Consider the following 18,559-nt stretch of genomic DNA (forward strand, 5'->3'; position numbering starts at 1 on the left):
TCCCTAGTTTGTGGGGAAGGGGTCCTTGGCAGGCTCAGGATCCAAATGAGCTCCAGTTTCACATGGTAGAAGTGCCACACTGAGGACTTCCAGGGGCATTAGTTTCTTCTTACCCCCTCCCCCAATGCCCACAAAAGCACTAATACATTTAGCCCAACCCTGTGGAGCCTCCTACCCTTCTTCACCCTTTCCTGCACAGATGTTGCAGCCAGAGCCTGAGGGCAAACTTGGTCCCAGTGCTGCCACTTCTTTGACTTCTGCGGTGGTTGGGGTTGTCTGCAGCAGTGTGGACATGGGCACAGCTAGAGGTCGCACTCTTCCATCCTCCTGTAGTTCCACTGCACTACATAATGACAGCTCCTGTCTAGGCTGTGCCTTGTGGCTTAGCCCACTTTCATATCCATTGTCATAATCCTCTCAGATGCCACAGGAGAAGGGCAGGTGGATGTTAACCTCATTTTACAGAAAGAAAACAGGCTCAAGGAGGCTTAAATGACTTGGCCCTATGGGAGAGTAGGACACAAACCCAGGGCTTTAGGGCTAGCCATTCAGAGCAGAAACCCTCAGAGTTTGATGGACAGTGTGTTTCATCTCATGTGTTTTCTTCAATTATTAGTTGACCAACTCTCCACCTAAAACTCCCACCACACAAATCACCCCTCCTCCTGGGAGACAGAAGCTGAACTTCTCAATGTGTATGTGTTGGTGTGTTGGAGGGTTAGGGAAAAGATTTTACTTACAGGACAGAGGGTGGTAGGTCCTGGGAGGGATGTCTCGGTGTCCCTGTCCCATCCTCTGTGGCGGCCACTGCAGCTGCTACATCTGCATCCAGCCATATAAAGGTGCTCACCTCACTTGGATTTCGTTGGATCGGTGCCTGGGGCCAGACATGTTGATCCCTTTATAATGGCTTGTCTCAGGAAGCCTGTTCTGATCATAATCTACCCACAGGTGGAATGGAGAGAAACTTGGGGAAGGGGGCAAGGCTATTGGATTTCTCCTATTTTCCCTTTCCCCCACCGTAGTCATAGTCAAAACCAGTCTGGGCCTCCTGTGCCCCCATATCCTCCCTCCACTGCCAACCCTACCTGCAGCTGCTGCTGTGACTCCTGGGAGACCACAAGTAGATAGAGAATGATGTGATGGTATTTGGGGACACCCCAGCTCAGCCTAGGAGGGTAGGCAGACTAAGAGAAGAAAATGGCAAAATGAGAACTTCCTGTTTCTTTCTGAGACTCAATACAGCTGAGGAAGTGGAAGGTAGAGATGGTGCCAGACAGACACAGGTGAGGATTGTGGGTTTGGGAACACCAAACCACCCACTCTCCATTATTTTTCCTGTGGCCAAAGCAGGAAAGACTGTTTTATGGGACTTAGTGGGGTACAAATTGAGGGTTCTTGGTTAAATAGGGAGGGACCTCTGCCAGGTCCCTGTCTCACCTCCCATAACCCCAGAGGGACCCAAGAGAACTGGCCCTGGGGCAGCTGTAGTCCACTCTCCTCATAAAGCTCTCGAAGCCCTCCGTCCAGCAGCTGGCAGAAAGAGGTTGAGTCAGCCAGTGCCTGACCTCCAAGTCCTTGGTTTGCCCCTTTCTCAGGCCACACCCAAGGTGGTCCCAGATAGGTCTTTGGTTCAGGACAGGGTGCAGATTGGGTCAGCTGAATAGCTACCTCTTCATCAAGTTCCATGTGCCCACCTGCAACAACAGTGGGCCCAATAGGTAAATGGTATTCTTGGCTAGCGGCCACCACTCACTATTTACATTGCCCTCTCTAGTGGGCACAGATGCAGTTGCAGCCTCCTGTGATTATGGAGCAGACCACATCTCTGTGCCTACTGTATTTCTCAAACTGGGAATGGCATGTTAGGTGAAGACCAAGTTTCTTCCCAGGACTCAGGGCCTCGACTTTAGGGTGCTCACCTGGGGGTACCCAGAGGTTGGGGGAAACTGAGGGTGTGTGTCCTTCGGGTCAACAAGACGGTCATGTCGCTGGACTGCAGGATGATTGCCACACCCAGATCCACACCTCGATTCTTGGGCAGCTTGGTTCCCAGAGGCTTGGGCTGTTGGTTCAGGGCCGCAAAAGGGCAGAAAGGGGGTCGCTGGCAGGAGGGAGTCCTTTAGGTTAAAATTGTAGTAGCCGGGTGGAGCCTTTAAAAACTGGATGATACGGCGCGGGTTGGGGGAGGAGGCTAAGGTGAGGTGATAGGCCGGGCCCCCAGACCTTGTAGGCAGCTCTCACCAGGTCCAAGGCCTAGGCAATACCTACAGTTCCTTCCATCACTCCCCACCGCTGGGGCCCTCCTAACCTGAAGCAGAAGCCTGGCTGAGGCACCCGGGAATGGCCTGTCTGAAAGGAGCAGCTGTCCTCGCTGCAAGTCACAGTATGCGAACCACGACCCGAACCCTGCCCCGGCGCCTAACGGGCCACAAACACTGCCTGGAAGCTCACCTACTCCTGGCGTCCGGAAAGAAGCAGTAGCACCAGTAGCACCGCACCGCGGCGGCTGTACTGTCACTGTGGTTCGCTGCATCCTGGTTGGCGCCCTCTGGTGGCCCAGTGGCACCTCCCCTCGGTCTACGGGGTCGAAAGGAAGGCAAGCTTCCCCAATGTCCCGGGGAAATTTAGGCATAACATTTGGAGATGAATCATCAGTGTAATATTAATAAATGACAAAGGAGGCCACTTTGAAACCTTTAGCTCCTCTTTTCTTACCATCTTTTTTTAGGACAATGATCCCCAGACCTCATGATTTCTGGTCTCACATGTTCCCTGTCCAACAGCCTCAGGCTGAACTATAAGCACCCTTCCACAACGCTCTGTGCACTTGTTGCAGCAGGGATCGCCTCAAATTGATTACACCTATCTCCTCACCAGATATGCAGAGAACATTTTTGACACCTCTCTTTTGCCTCAGGTCTGGCATGATTCATATGCCTTTTTTTCTAGTTATATCCTATTTGCAGTTCTCCCCCAAACCAGTCTCTGCTTCCCTCTGGGATCCTTGTCCCCTTCCATCTGGCAAATCCTCATTTTCATTTTTCAAACTACAGATCAAGTGACACTTTCTAAATGGTCTCTGTACATGATGCTTTCCATTATACGCCCCCCTCCATACTTCTTTGTCTCCTCCCATTAGCCTGTATGCACAATAGTTATCACATGTAGTATGCACATGTAGTTATCTTTGTATCCCTAGGGTATGACCTAGTACTGGGTATATAATATGTGCTCACTAAATGATGAGTAGCCATCATGGTTACCTTTGTATGTTATACCTAGGATAATGGCTAGCAATTAATTGGCACTCAGATGTTTTAATTAATTAGAACCAACATTGGTAAGAGGAAACTAGAGATGACAAAACAACACTTAACTGCTTCATGTGAACTGAGGCTGCTATGACAAGTTACATCCACTATATTAATTATGGTACTGAGAAAGCAAGCTTAGAATTGCCACTCTTAAAGAACTACGGAGAAGAGGAAGGCAGTGATTGCTTACCATATGCTGGGCTTTATGAAATGTTTTACATACACAATGTCAGCCTGGAGCTGGCAAATGTGGCTTCTACCCATAGATTCTAGAGTGACTGCTTGGGCTGATGCACCTACTAGTCCCGAAAATAGCTTTTCCCCCTACTTCGTGGTAGTCTTTTACATTCTCTACATTGTATGTATGTGTTTAAGATTACATTGTAACCAAAACAGCCCCAGCTAGTGTGGCTCAGAGGACTGAGTGTGGGCCTGTGAACCAAAGGGTTGCCAGTTCCATACCCAGTCTAGGGCACATGACTGGGGTGCAGGCCAGGTCCCCAGTGTGGGGCACACTAGAGGCAACCACACATTGATGTTCCTCTCCCTCTCCCCCCACCTTCCCAGCTCTCTGAAAATAAATAAAATCTTTAAAAAGACTACATTGTAACAAAATAGAGAACAGGTACAACTTTTGAAAATGGAATTGGGAAGAAATTTCTTCCACTTCCAAGGATGATGTAACATAGGATGAGCTGACTTCTTGGTGGGAACTGATGGATTACTATAGTTGATTTTAAACTTCTCCTGCCAAAGAGGAGAATGTAGTGATAGGTCAAGAAGGATCAGCAAACTTAAAAAAAAAATGTCTCACTCTTTCTGGTGTATTGTGGGAGGTGGGGATGAAGGATTTCAGTACCAGAATCTATAACTTATCCCACTGCAAAGAGTGCATCCAGGCACCTCCTTTATTTTTCCTTCCAGTCCCTCCAGATCTTTGAGCAAGATTCTTTTTCAGGGTCATTGTTACTGTCTCTTCATGGTGTTCTCTATGTATGACTCCAGCAAGAAGATAGTTTCATCCACCTGGATCTCACTGGCATCCAACCTGAGTGAAAAAGTGAAAGCATCTTCTCAGACTGAACATTTATTAGCATATTTGTGATTAGAGATGAGGCTGGGTGTGGCCATGGAGAAAAGCCCGGTTACCCTTGAGAGTCCTGGGTAGAAAGCAGGAGAACCAATAGATCATTATCCTATTTACTGAACATCTCTTAAATGCCAGGCACTGTGGGAATTGCCAAGGATTCAAAAAATGTAGCCTCTGTCCTACAAGAAGTTAAAGTTGTAACTTATGAGAAGAAACAATAGCACATGTAAAGGCCAAGGTATAAAAGGATCTAGAGTGCTTTAAAATAGAATCTGAGAGTGGTTAAGGCTAAGTGTGTAGTGATTAGGAATAGAACTTTCTCGACATGATTGAAGCCATCTATAAAAACTCCATAGCTAATATCATACTTAATGGTGAAAAACTGAAAGCTTTTTCCTTAAGATCAGGAATAAAACAAGGATGTCTGTTTTTCACTTTCATTCAACCTCTTACTGTAGGTTCTAGTGAAGGGCAATTAAGAAAAAAATAAAAGGCATTCAGATTGATATGATCCTATACATGGAAAAATCTCAAAGGATCTGCAAACAAAAAAAATGAATCAAATTCTTTTTTCTTTTTTAGATTTATTTTTTTTTAGAGAGAGAAGGGGAGAAAGAGGGAGAGAAACATCAATGTGTGGTTGCCTCTCATGTATCCCACACTGGGGACCTGGCCAGCAACCCAGGACATGTTCCCTGGACTGGGAATCAAACTGGAGACCCTTTGGTTTGCAGGCCCATGCTCGATCCATTGAGCTACACCAGCCAAGGAGAGTCAACGAATTCTTAAAAATTGCAGGATGTAACATCAAAACACAAAATTAGTTTTATTCCTATACACTGTCAATTAATTCCAAAAATGAAATAAAGAAAATGCTAAAATAGCATGAAAACATAAAATACTTAGGAATAAATTTAACAAAAGTAGTACAGGACCTAAACATGGAAAATGACAAAACATCACTGAGCCATTAAAGACAAATATAAGGAAAGACGTCCCATGTTCATGGGTTGGAAATTTAATATTGTTAAGATGGCAGCACTCCCCAAAGTAATCAGATTCAAAGCAATCCCTATTAAGGCAAATGGTGAGAAGTAAAAGGAAATGAAGATGGAGAGATAGGCAGTTATGAAATTGTAAAAGGTTCTAAATGTTACATCAAGGAGGCTGGTCTTTATACTATAAATATAGGAATTTATAAAGCATTTAAAGTGGAGTGAGATCAATCATTTTAGAGATAATAAATGTGAGAGCTTTTAAGAGATGGTTGGCAGGGGATGAGGAGGGGTAGTGGTAATTGTGAAGACCTAGGAAAGGGGTTTTGAAGGCCTGTACAGGGGCCAAGATGAAAGGCCAGATTTGAGCTCTGGTTGGTGTAGTTCAGTGGATTGATTGTGGGCTGCGAACCAAAGGGTAGCCGGTTCGATTCCTACTCAGCACATGCCTGGGTTGCAGGCCAGATCCTCAGTGGGGCCATGTGAGAGGCAACCACACGTTGTTGTTTCTCTTTCTCCCTCCCTTCCCCTCTCTCTCTAAAAATAAATAAATAAAATCTAAAAAAAAAAAAAAGGCCAGATTTGAGACACATTACTGAAGTAAAATCACAATTTTGGTGAACAAGAGTGTGTGGTGAGGGAGAAGAAGCTGAGGATGTCTTCAGAGTTTTCAGCTTAGGGAAACAGGTGGATTAAATTCTGTTAACTGAACTTAAAAGAAGATAGTTTAAGTTTCGTTGTATTAATTTGGGAGAGGTGGATTTGTCTTGAAGGTATTTTGAAACATAAGTTTGAAGTGTATGATGCTTACTTGTTGACATTACGTTTTAGACTCTCTAGCTGTTGGCGTTCAGGGGCTGTGATCATCTCCTCTATTTCCTGTAGCTGTGCCGCCTCTGCACCTGTAGCCTGCATAGATGCAATGATGGCTTCTACCCTCTGAGACTTTTCTAGTAGACGCCTGTTGGACAAACAAAACTCTGAAGCTTGTCCCCTAGCCGTGGAGATTCTTTTTACTCATTAGCCTGGGGCATAACTCCCCCTTAACCTCATTCCTGGTCAAAGTGGATAACTTTACCCTCCAAGGATGTTTTCTATAAACTTAATTAGAAATGTGACTTCACTCCTGAAACTCTTACTGTCTCTCATTTGCAATGTAAGTTTGGCGATGGTTTGTACATTTCTCATTAATTTAATATACAAAATTATTTCACTGGGGGTATATTAGAAAAGTATAGGCTCATGCATTATTTATACCAACCTAAGTCAACAATTCAATACAATGAAACTAGTTATTGTCTCTACTGGTTTCTGTTTCTATAGGAAATTTCTCCTCAAGCATTTGACCTTGAAAAATGTATAATTACTAAACTAAAATGCTACTCACTTGTTCTCTTTGGTTTCAAATTGTCTCCTTTCTATCAGATTGGCTATGCTCTGAGGAGAGAGAAGACAAAAAATGCACGTAGTTCTATTTAAGTAGCTCAGGTAAAATGGCTAAAAGGGGCCTGAGAGTAAAACTAGTGTGGAGGGAATACAGAAAAGGTCCAAAGGAGTTACCTTGTAGCACCTGTGCAGCAACATTCGGGCAGCTGACAGGATGTTCACAGTATATAAATAGAAAGTCCTGGAAGGGGCATGGTCTGGCGTTTTGGGAATTTCCTACTTGTCCACAGAAAAGAAAAATCAGAGAAATTATACTGTTCTTCAGAACTAGCACAGTAAACATTTGTCCTAGCTGACGCTACTACGCTCTCTTCTTTCCCCCAGTTATTTAGAATCTGTGTTTATGGCATAATCAGACACAAGGAGAACTGAGCTGCTTTTTTCATTTGACTATTAACTTGAGTGAAGATAAGAAGGCAACTAACATTTACTGAGCAATTCTTTTGTGCCATGTAGATGATACTTATCTTTACCACAAACCACGTTTTTTTTCATTACCATCATCCATCACCATTTTATAGGTGGGAAAATTATGGTGGGTAATTTGCTCACTGTAACTAGATAAGACGCAGAGTTATGATTCTAACTCCAAAATCCATTTTATCTCCTTATAGGGCCTATTACATGGCTCTGCATATAATAACTCACTAGATGTTGTTGATAGATTTAATCAATAATAAACTTAAGGTTTAAGGAAATGGGAGATCACAGAGACGAGGAGCTAAAGAAAAAGGGAGGGGTGACTTCTTATTCTTTTCTACTTGGTCAATTATAGCTCCATGACTATTTTTCAAGTGCTTGCTGTGTCTTTATTAATCCTCCCCCCCCCCGTCTCAGAGCTGGATACGGAGTTTGCTTGGGGTTTAGGTGCTTGCCTCAGGAGTTTCACTGTAGTCCAGCTCTGTTGGTTGATGATTATTACATCATTGGTTACCTGGAGTGATATGAAATTTTCTGAGAGCATCTTATAAAGCATATCCTTTGCCTCCTTTGCGGGAATCATTGCAAAGTCTTCTACCTGCTTCTGTTCCAGGTGTTTCTTTTGCAAAACTAGACGAAATATTCTGGCACAGCGAGACCCAAATCTGGAAAGGAATGAAGAAAGCAAATGGCATGACAACATATATCAGCTTTAGCTCCTAGTCACAGATAGTGGTTGCTGTTTGCATGTGTGGAGCCAGGACCAGAGAAGAATAGCAATCAGAATTCTTTTACAACTTCACGGTTGATGATGGTGCTACTAATTATATGGTAGTCACTGACTGCTGACACACTTGAGCACCTCAGTTCCTGCCCTGGTAAATAAAAGCTTTAGGAAGGCTGGTTAATTGGTACCACTGGGAATTAAGCAGGAGGATATTTAGGATGAAGAGTAGTAGTAGATAGGATCCAAAGCAGTTGAGTGGAAAAATGTGGCAAGATATACCAAGGTATGCCTATGCTGGCTGCTTACATAATGATTACATTACTTGTTCAAATAGGGCATGGAAAGGAAGTGTCTGACCCCAACCCCAAACAGGGTGACCCTCTTACCTCTCCTGTACGACAGACTCCAGACTGGTTCTGGCTAGGGATCCGAGAGCCTTATGCAGGTCTTCATGTAGAGGATTAAGGTTATTCAATAATGTTTTGGCTTGGTCATTGTAGTCTTAGTTTTATTCCCAAGTCTCTAATTTAGAATTTAAATGTTATTTGTTTTCCACATTGATCACACTTATGGTAAATAAGTATTTCTAAACCTTAATTAACTATGGTGTTCAAATCAGGATTTAGCTTAACAAAAATGTGGTTAATTAAAAGTCCTTTTTATTTATCATCAATGTGTTAATTTATTTAGTATACTAAATATTATCAAACCCTTTCTTTCCTAAGTCACCACCCTCTTTCACAGTCTGGATGCTTGACTGTAAGGTAATCACTGGTAAGGATACTGATGATATACATTCCTCCACCACTGTCGCCAGACTTTCCAACAAACTCTAGCTATTGAAAAAAAGAGAGAGTGTGTGTGTTAACTGAATGGAAAATCCAGTGATTCTGTTTGTAAAGGAGCTAATCTGGCCAAGAGTTTGTAGAAGGTAACCCTCTTATTGTCTCAGTTGGCTATGTAGAGAATGAGGCTACAAGAGAATGACACCAGGTATCAGTGGTAGAAATAAATCATAAACATAGCAGAAAAAAGAGATAAACAAACAACAAAAAAGCAAAACCAGACTTACTGGATCATCTGCCAGCAGAGTGAGATATTGATCAAGAACTTGCTTAGAGATGTTATAGCCAACAGGTAGGGATCTGAAGATCTATGGGAACAAAAAGAGACAGGGAAAATGGGTTTGGGAACTTAGAATTGCTGACATCACTAAAATAAAGATGTTTTAATTTTAGACACCACAATATAAAAATACCTAAAACTACAGCAGCATTGTTTTTAACAGTAAATATCTAGAAATAACCCAAATATCCAATAAGATGAAATGGATTAAAATAAAAAACAGCATAGTCATTAAGTGGAATATGATATAGCCATTATAAAGAATAGGACAGATCTGTAACTGATGTGAAAAGAAGGTGTATTTCATGCTGGCATGTGAAAAATGAAAGTTTAGAACAGTAGATAGAATGTAATCCATTATTTTTTTGGTTAAAATATATATACACATACCTACACATATGTGAAATACATAAAAAAGGTCTCAATAAAGATACATATCAAACTATAAACAAAGATCTCTGAGGTTGGAATTATGCAAAACTATGTATAGGGTCTAGCAGAAGTAATGCCTGCTTGAATGTGGTTGGTAGGGTAATAATTTATAGTTTTAATTTGAACCTAAAATGTCATATGGTATGCCTGTGTGTGACACTGCTACGTTACAGAATTATATGCTTATGATTTTGTAATAAAAGAGGGGTGTTATTTATGCCACATCCTGAATATATTAGAATTGAGATATGTTACATGTATAGAAGAAGCACAGGTCTGAAGGATTTAACTTGATGAATGTTGAAAATTGTAATATACCCATTTAAGTATCATCTGCAATAAGATATAGAACATACCCAGCATTCCTGAAAGTTTGGGGAACTATACCTTTTATTTTTTAATCCTTATCTGAGGACTTTTAGAGAGAGGGGTGGGGAATAAAGAGAGAAACACTGATTGGTTGTCTCTCATATGCACCCTGACCAGGGGGATCCAACCTGCAACCTAGGTATGTGACCTGACCGGGGACTGAACCTGCAACCTTTCAGTCCTTGGGATAACACTCCAACCAACTGAGCCATGCCGGCCAGGGTGGAACTACAACTTTTTAAAAATTATACATGTCTATGCAGTTTGAATACAGGTCATGTAATTACTTTTATCATCAGAAAAAAATACCCTTTAATTTTTTGTTATACAAGTTAAAAATGTTTAATATAAACATAAAAGTTTACTAAGTATATTTTATATGGAAAAATATAATAACTATGAAATAGATTACTCTAGAATATTAGAAAATAAACATGTTAGAAACATTAAATATTAACATTTTAAGAAACAGATATAATAAAACATTTAAAATGTGCAAAATTAATATATTGAAAAAATATATATAAGGAGCCAAATAATGTCCTGAGCACCAAGGCTCGCAGATTCCAAATAGTGCATTCTTAGAATGGAATAGTTTGTACTATGACTAATAGAATACATTAGGTTTTTATAGGTTGGATCCAAGACACCAAATATTTTGGTACCTACTACCTGAAGGTAATACCCATCTCACCTTAAACGACAAAGACTCTTTCTTTTAAGGCTCCAAGCTCAACCTAATACCAGGCTGTATGTTGTAATATCCAAGAACCTGTCAGAAAAGTAGCACATCAAACTCACCTCATTGGAAGACAATGGCTGAGTGAAGGGGGCGCTAGAGCGAGTGGTAACCTCACTCATCCGAAGCATGGTCCTCACAATCTCGCTGCTGGTCTGTGTTTGAAAAGTGAACTAGAATTCAGAATTCATTCTTCTGTGTTGGCTCTGATCTATGGCTACATCAGGCAAATAAGAATGTCCCTGATGGTCTCTGTCCCACCCACGTAAATATCACCTGGTCCATCCTGTTGGCAACTGCGCTGACAATGGCTTGGTCTCGGAAGTGCTGGTGGAATCTGTCGAGGTTTGCTTGCCAATAAATTCCATCATCTGGAGTGGGCTGAGGAGGAAAAAAGGATTAGAAGCATCTAGATGTAGTGAAGAATTTTCTGGTGGGGAGCTTGGATTGAACTAGTCACCATTTCTTTTCCTATACAATAGCAACAAATTGGTTGCAGAAAAATCATCCAGTCAAGTGGACTAGTGCCTCAATAAATTCAGTCTCAGACCAGATTCTCTAAGCCCACCTCCAACGTTTTTCAACTTATATTTTTACTCTTCTCCAGTATCCTCAGATCTCATACTTACCCCACCCTTACCACTCTCAGCAGATGACCTTGCATCTTATTTCAGAGAGAAAACAAAAGCCATTAGGCCAAAACTCATTCAACTCTGTGCACATACCCCACATTTCTTTCTTTTCTTCATTTAAAAAAATTTTTTATATACATTCTATCTATCTACCTATCTATCTACTATTTATAGAGATAGGGGAATGGATGGAGAGAGGGAAACATCAATGTGTGGTTGCCTCTTGAGTGCCCCCTACTGAAGACCTGGCCCAAAACCCAGACGTGCCTTGATAGGGAATTGAACCAGCAACCCTTTGGTTCACAGGCCAGTACTCAATCCACTGAGCTACCCCAGCCAGGACTTTCTTTTTTAATTTCACTTTTATCACAGTGAAAAAAATGTTTCTCCTTTTACCTAAGGTTAATGTCCATACTGGTAGGCTAGATTTTACCCTCTTCTGCATTCTCAGGGACCCAGCTCAGTGTTCCCTCCTCTCTCAATCTTCAGCTTCTCTTTCTTTACTGTCTGTTTGTTTCTTATCAGCCTTTACCTTATTCAAATCTATACTACTCTAAAATAATTCTTCAACGCTATGCCTTTTCTCTTTTTCACTTTTGTCATAGCCAAGGTTTTCAAAGAGTTGACCATCCCAGCTATATCCCCATTCACAGATGTATTCAACCCATTTCCAGCGCTGTACTGAATGAAATGCAAAGGTCCCTGAGGACCTCCTTGTTGTTAAGTGCAAAGAAAACTTTCCAGTTCTGATCTTTTTTGATCTTTCTGAAACATATGACATGGCTGGACATTTTTTCTTAACTCTCTGTGGCCCTTGAATTTTATGATACCATTCTTTTTTTCTTTTTTCATTTCCTAATTTTAAATTTTTTAAAAAACCAACTTTAGAGAGAGGGGAAGGGAGGAAGGGAGAAAAACACTGATGTGAGAAACATTGATCAGTTGCCTCTCATACATGCCCCAACTAGGGGATGGAACCCACAATCTAGGCATGTGCCCTGACCCATTATTGAACCTGAGACCTTTCAGTTTACAGGACGACTCCAACCATCTGAGCCACACACTAGTCAGACTCCAACCATCTGAGCCACCATCTGAATGGTGTCTAGCTAGGGCCTGACACCATTCTTTATTGGTGCTCCTCCTAACCATTGTGTTTACTTTTCCTCAATCTGCACAGATTCCTTTGCCAGATGCCACCTATAAATAATGATGTTCCTCAGGGTTCTGTCTATAGTCATTTTTTTTGACTCTACGTATTGTGCTTAGGTTTACCTGTTCTTGAGGTTTTAACTACTGATGTACTCCTAAATCTATTAATTCTAGAACATTATCAAGTTCCAGGTACATAGACTCAACTGCCTATTTGACATTTGCATCTGTTTCCTAAAACTGTTCTTTTTCAAAGTTTTCAGCTAACTATAACAAATGCAATTTCTTAAGCTAGAAACTTGATTATCATCACTAATCCCTTGCTCTCCCTCATATACCATCCAATTACCAAGTTCTATCCAGTCTTTCTATTTATCAAATATATATTTTTCTTTACCTTGACTGACATTACCTTATTTCAGGCTTTAATTATGGCTCACATTGATTACTACAATAGCCTCCTAACTGGTTTTCATTTTAATATAGCAGATGCTATAAAAATGGTAACTAGATTTTCTATTTTTAATGTTGTTCCTTTTGCATCATTCTTCCCATTACTCAGCAGCAGTTTTTTTTAAAACTTTTTTGGGGTCACAATTCCCTTGAAGACTATGAAATACTTTACAGAAAAATATATATGCATAAATTCCAGTGGACTCTTTGAAATCCATCCAAGGAGTCACACAAGTTATGAACCACTCTACTATAGTAATCTTTCTAAAATACAAATCTAGCCATTTTAGTCCCCCGCTTAAAATTCATTAGTAGTTCCCCTGGCCTTCAGGATAGAGTCCACACCTCTTAGTCAATCAAGCAATATTTAATGATGTCTTGCTAATATTCTAGGTGCCAGGGTCAAGATACTTGAGGAATGTATAGCCTACTGAGAGTATAAAAACAAACAGAGTACACAAATAAAAAATAATTTCAGCTACTTATAAAGGCTATGGATATGAAATGGAAAAATGTGGTAGTGACTCAGGATGAGGGTGGGCAATAATGCATAAACTGTAAGAAAATATGATTTAAAAGAGGCAATTATATAAAGATCTGTGGGAAAAGAATTTGAAGTTGAAGAATTACTAAAGGCAACGCCTGAAGACTGCAAAGAGTTTGACATTTTTTTTTACCTCAAAAAAATTGAAAGAGACAGAGAAAGTAAGAGAAAGGAAGAGATCAATTTGTTGTTCCACTTATTTATGCATTCATTGGCTGATTCTTGTATATACCCTGACTGGGGGGTCAAACCTGCAACTTTGGTGTATCGGGATGGTGCTATCCAATGAAACTACCCAGCCAGGGTGAGTCTGACATGTTTGAGAACTGGAAAGAAAGCTGGAACACAGTGAGCAAGAAGAAGATTGTGAAGTGCTGAGGTTGGAAAGCCTTGTCCCTAGCAGGTCATGTAAGGCTTAATAATCCATAGTTAAGACTTGTATTTCTTCTAAGACTAATGGGAAGCTATTAAAGGATTCTAAATCAGTGACATGTTGGGATTAAAGAAAAAAATCTTAGAAACTAATTTTGGTTTTTAATAGGTATGAATGCAGGAAGTGAGACCATGTAGGAGAGTTGGCAAAGTTTTGACTAGAGATGGTAGTGGTTTGGACTAGGATGATAGCAGTGGAAATGGTGAGAAAGAGTTGGAGTTCAGGTAACTTTGGAAAATAGGCCGACAGGTTGTATTGGGGAACTGGATGGTTCCTAGGATTTTGGCTTAAGCAAATGGCAGTGTCCTAGCAGGTCACCACCTAGCTAGCATAGGTGGTGTTCTTTACTAAAATGAGGAAAGCTGAGAGAATAAATATTTGGGTTGGAGGAAAGCAATTATTCTGTTTTGGCTGTACTGAATTTGAGATGCTTATTAGACATCTTTATACAGACACTGAAAAGGTGTTGGAAGACAAAAGCTCATGCTTACATATAGCTTTTCAGATGCATTTCTTACCACTGGCTCTCATGGGTCTCTATGTCCCAGCTATTCTGAATAACATAAACTTTTTGTAGGCTCTCCCCCCCCTTTTTTGCATAAGCTGCTACCTCTGTCCAGTGAGTGAAGTTAAGCCACAGAAGGGAATCAGCAATGGAGTTCACTCACTCTTCATTAGTCTGTTGCTGGCTAATATTTAATGAAGTTTATAATCCTACTATATACTATACTTCTCAACCCAGGAATCTTCAAAGTCTCTTGGAGCTTATCTTAGTGCTCCTTCTGGCATGCCACAGGGTGAGGACTCCTCATCAAAAAGCCCCATTACCTCTTTGTTATCTGTGGTATGTTTTGGTCTCTTGGCCTTGGGCTCTCCAGTAGCATCGTCCTCTGATGATCTCCTCCTTTTACCTTTCCCTGCCAAATAAAACAGTTGGAATAGTTAGGCTACATCTAATACGATGACAGGAAATGATCAAACAAGAGAGCAGATGTGTCCCTAGTCTAAGGACTTCTGTAGCTGCCTCTAGGTTAGCATTGCTCAGGAGATGGAGTAACTATAAGAAACTCATGTAAATGATGAGGTGATCTGAAATTCAACATGTTAAAAAAGGAATTAATAACCTTAATCCCTCAAATTACTCCTGTTCAATTGTACAATGACAACTGCAGAGCTAATTGTTGAGAAGCTGGAATTGATATGTTAAATAAGGACACTCTGATGCTTCCTTTTACAGCTAATGGCAACATCATCCTCCCACATATGCAGATCAGACACATAGAAGTCATTCTTGATACCTATCTCCTTCACCTCATCTACATCTAATTTTTCAATGGTTTGTCTACATTTACTCTTGCCCCATCCTTTCTGCACATAAGAAAATCTTTAAAAATGCAAATTAGATTGTGTCACTTCGCTGCTTAAAATCCTTTAGTGGTTTTCCTGTTCTTAGGGTAAAAAATAGATATTCTATGAAGTCTTGCATAATCTAACCCCTGCCTATCTCCCTTACTCTCAAGGCTCTCTTTCCTTTTTTCAACATGCTTTAACTGACCTTCTTTCACTTTCTCAAGTACTCTTATTTGTTTCTCACTACATACTATTCCTTTTGTCAAAAATGCTTATCCTTTGTACCCCTTTATACTTTACCTCTCTGGCTGGCTCCTACTTCTGCTTCAAATTTTAGGTCAAATACCACTTTTTAAAAAAAATTAATTAATTAATTAATATTTTTAAAAGATTTTATTTGTCTTTAGAGGGGAAGGGAAGAAAAGAGGGAGAGAATTATCAATGTAGGGCCTGTCATGAGTCCCCTGCTGGGAACTGGCCTGCAACTCAGGCATGTGCTCTGACTGGGAATTGAACTGTGATACCCTGGTTCGCAGGCCCGTGCTCAATGCACTGAGCTACACAAGCCAAGGCAAATACCACTTTCTTAAAGAAGTATTTGTCCCAAATCCCCAGATAACTATAGTCCTGCTACATATTTTCAAAACACCTCACACTTTTCCTTCATAGTGTTTATCACAGTTTGTTAGTTATATGCCTATGTGGTTATTTCATTAATGTAAGTCTCCTGTGTTAGCCTTAAGCCCCATAAACGCAAAAACAATAAAGGTTTTTCATATATTACACCACAGTATCTGGCAGAGTAAATACTTGATAACTGATTGATTAATTCATTTAACAATCACTGAGGAAGAATCTACAATTAGAGAAAATCAGTTATGGGGGTCAAAATTCCTTACCTATCAAGCTCAGTTTAGGAACCAGGTACATGTCCTTTTCATTGATGACAAGAGTGGGGGCAGGTGGTGGTGGCCCAGGGTCTGAATTCTCAGTGACATGTACCAATGGGCAACGCTGCACAAAGTGTGTGTCTGCTAGTCGCACAAATGTGCTTGATACCTCAGCATAGTCCATGGTCTTGCCATCTGTACAACAAGAGAAAAGAGGCAGGTGAGATGGCCTAGGATAGCTGAGGGTCTGCTCCTGCAGCCAGCCAATTTATGCTTTTGCTAATAGCTGCCGATACAGTACTAACCCTCCATTGTTTCTGTGAGCCGGTCTGCCACTTTCTTCACGAGATCTGACATTGTCATTTTGCCATTCAACAGCAACTCCTCAACAATCAGCTCTCCAGTGTCATTGTACAGTGTTTTGGCAGTATAGATGTAACGGGGATACCTGAGCATTCGCAACACCCGGCTGCACTGGGCTTCATACTCCACCATACCACGTCTATACACTTGATATATCACCAGGTTATGTTGGATGAGGACACAAAGGGCTTTTTTAACCTAGATAAGATTCAAAAGAGAGAAAAGATCTGAAGACACAGCTTACTATTGCTGACAATTTTTGCCCAACAGTTTACTAAGCATCAGGAGATGGCTGGGTAAGAATCTCTGTGCTACCTTCCTCCTTCCATTGGAAGAGCTAGTAAGAATCACACATCAATGGAAGAAATCAGGAAGATTCCTTGCTATGATGCTCTTATTTCCTCTGATCTTTATCTTTCAAAGTACAATTTACTTCCCTTCTATTATTCTCATTCCTTAAAGGTAGTATTGAAATTCATAAACTTATTATGAAAAATGAGGTATGGCAAAGGAAGAGCAAAGATTTGCCTAAGAAGCAACGATGAGCCAGGAACACTTTGAGAAGCAGAACCTTGAGGTCTACATCTCATCCTTTCCCCACAAATAATACTGTTCTGATCCTAAAACAGGCTTTCAAAGGTAGGTAAAAGAAACTGATGAAAATAAAAGCAATTTATACCATTCAAACATACCTGATCCAGTGATGTTCCTGTGTCATGGACAATTGCTCTTATTGGCTGGCTGCCAGTTCTGATTAGGTGGACTCCAATCTTTTCCACGATCTCTCCAAAATGCTCTTGCAGCAACAAAGAACATAGTTTAATTTCTGCTTGGGTCATCGTACTAAGGAATCTCAGAGCTGTAAAGGAATTAAAAATCACTGTATACTGGGAAGTTTTTCTTTTATGTTGGGAGTAGAACTGCTAAGTATAAATGCACGTACTTTGTAAAGGGTGATTTGATATATACCAAAAGCCTTAATATTTTCATATCTTCAACTTAGTAATTCTGTTTTGGATACTTTGTTCTAAGGAAATAATAAAAAGATGTCGCTGTAGTTCTCCTTAGAATACTAACATACTGGAAACAACCTAAGATCTAACAGTTAGGAATTAATTCAATAAATTATGGTATATCATACAATGAAATACTACTCCAACACTTAAAATTTATACTGTATAATGTTTTAGCATAGAAAATTGTTCACCAAATAAAAGGAGAGCTACAAAGCAAAATGTAGAGGGAAATTCAATGAAGAAAAATGTATGAACAAAAAAAGACTGGACTATACACTACATTTATTTTTATGAGATTGTATGTGATTCTAATTTTCTTTAAACAAAGCACTGGGTGTAAGATAGTTTTGCAATGTCACAGACTTTCAATTCTACACTTCATTGTTTGGAAGAATTAAGGCTACTTTACAGCCTATTGGGAGTGAACAGGCAGTGTCATTCCCAGTCCATAAAAGGAATGGCAACTAAGAAGAAATTAATAGGTAAAGGGAAGCTTCGCGACAGGGTGTTTCAAATAGGAGATGAGGTATGTTTGCAAGACAGTATCTAATTCTGAAAATTCTACTTCTTCACAAAGTAGATACCAGCAGATCATACTACATAAATACTTGCGTTTTTTTGTATCATCACAAGTGCTGCCAAACATTGGTTTGTTCATTTATTTCTCACAGTTCCTTAGAAGCCAAGTCTTTGCCTCTCAGCTTCAGCATCTCATCCACTCATCTTTCGAGAAGCATCCCCTGACTGCCATTTTCGAAAAGGCCTTCCAAGGAGCTTGGTTCTAGCTTTACTTCCTGCACGCAGGTTCCCAGTTCGGGACTGGGTTCATTGATCCAGAGACAGGGCCGCCCAGTTCAGACAGCGTTTTCCACTCACCTCTGGGTCACTGCGGTTTAACGCCGCGAAGTTCCCCGCCACGGGTTCGTAGCGGCTCCCTCTAACCGCCGTGGCAGAGTGGGAGATTTGGCCCTCTCTCACAAGACTGACAACGACGAGGACCCGGAAAAGAGAAAGGCGTAGGCCACTCTACCCCAGAATCTCGGTGGTTTCCGGGGACGCTCTTTCT

The 18,559-nt window shown here is 40.8% G+C and overlaps 2 protein-coding genes across 7 annotated transcripts; both read right to left on the minus strand.

Moving 5' to 3' along the window:
- Nucleotides 1-181: 181 nt before the first annotated feature.
- NUDT17 (nudix hydrolase 17) lies at nt 182-2,635 on the minus strand. Its single transcript, XM_053666192.1, is given in 9 exon segments — nt 182-246; nt 249-343; nt 741-877; nt 1,089-1,187; nt 1,441-1,533; nt 1,672-1,697; nt 1,923-1,954; nt 1,956-2,120; nt 2,502-2,635. Coding segments are annotated over 9 exon segments (846 nt in total).
- A 1,297-nt stretch (nt 2,636-3,932) lies between these two features.
- Nucleotides 3,933-18,487, minus strand: POLR3C (RNA polymerase III subunit C). 6 transcript variants are annotated; one of them, XM_037145398.2, is made up of 16 exons: nt 18,370-18,487; nt 17,421-17,504; nt 17,170-17,336; nt 16,420-16,675; nt 16,124-16,309; nt 14,703-14,791; nt 10,937-11,041; nt 10,723-10,815; nt 9,068-9,148; nt 8,780-8,831; nt 8,382-8,442; nt 7,783-7,933; nt 6,963-7,064; nt 6,790-6,839; nt 6,214-6,363; nt 3,933-4,365 (listed from the first exon to the last, which is right to left on the minus strand). In XM_037145398.2, exons 3-16 carry the CDS (start codon nt 17,314-17,316, stop codon nt 4,284-4,286), a joined length of 1,605 nt encoding a protein of 534 aa, XP_037001293.2. In that variant the 5' UTR covers nt 17,317-17,336; nt 17,421-17,504; nt 18,370-18,487; the 3' UTR covers nt 3,933-4,283. The 6 variants fall into 6 exon arrangements, with proteins under 6 accessions (XP_037001293.2, XP_037001292.2, XP_037001291.2 ...); XM_037145397.2 differs by lacking the exon at nt 17,421-17,504 and having other exon boundaries at nt 18,370-18,486; XM_037145396.2 differs by lacking the exons at nt 17,421-17,504; nt 18,370-18,487 and adding an exon at nt 18,106-18,321.
- Between the last annotated feature and the right edge of the window lie 72 nt (nt 18,488-18,559).

The sequence above is a fragment of the Artibeus jamaicensis genome, unplaced genomic scaffold, assembly GCF_021234435.1.
Source record: "Artibeus jamaicensis isolate MK-2021 breed Jamaican fruit bat unplaced genomic scaffold, CSHL_Jam_final contig_445, whole genome shotgun sequence".
NCBI classification, from domain to species: domain Eukaryota; kingdom Metazoa; phylum Chordata; class Mammalia; order Chiroptera; family Phyllostomidae; genus Artibeus; species Artibeus jamaicensis.

Excerpts from the sequence above, each read along its gene's own strand:
- POLR3C (XM_037145396.2), bottom strand. The coding sequence starts at position 18,151 with ATGAACAAACCAATGTTTGGCAGCACTTGTGATGATACAAAAAAAC. Across the intron at positions 9,149-10,722 it reads AGCCATTGTCTTCCAATGAG|ATCTTCAGATCCCTACCTGT; the intron begins GTGAGTTTGATG and ends TTGTTCCCATAG. Across the intron at positions 7,934-8,381 it reads GAGTCTGTCGTACAGGAGAG|ATTTGGGTCTCGCTGTGCCA; the intron begins GTAAGAGGGTCA and ends ATTCCTTTCCAG.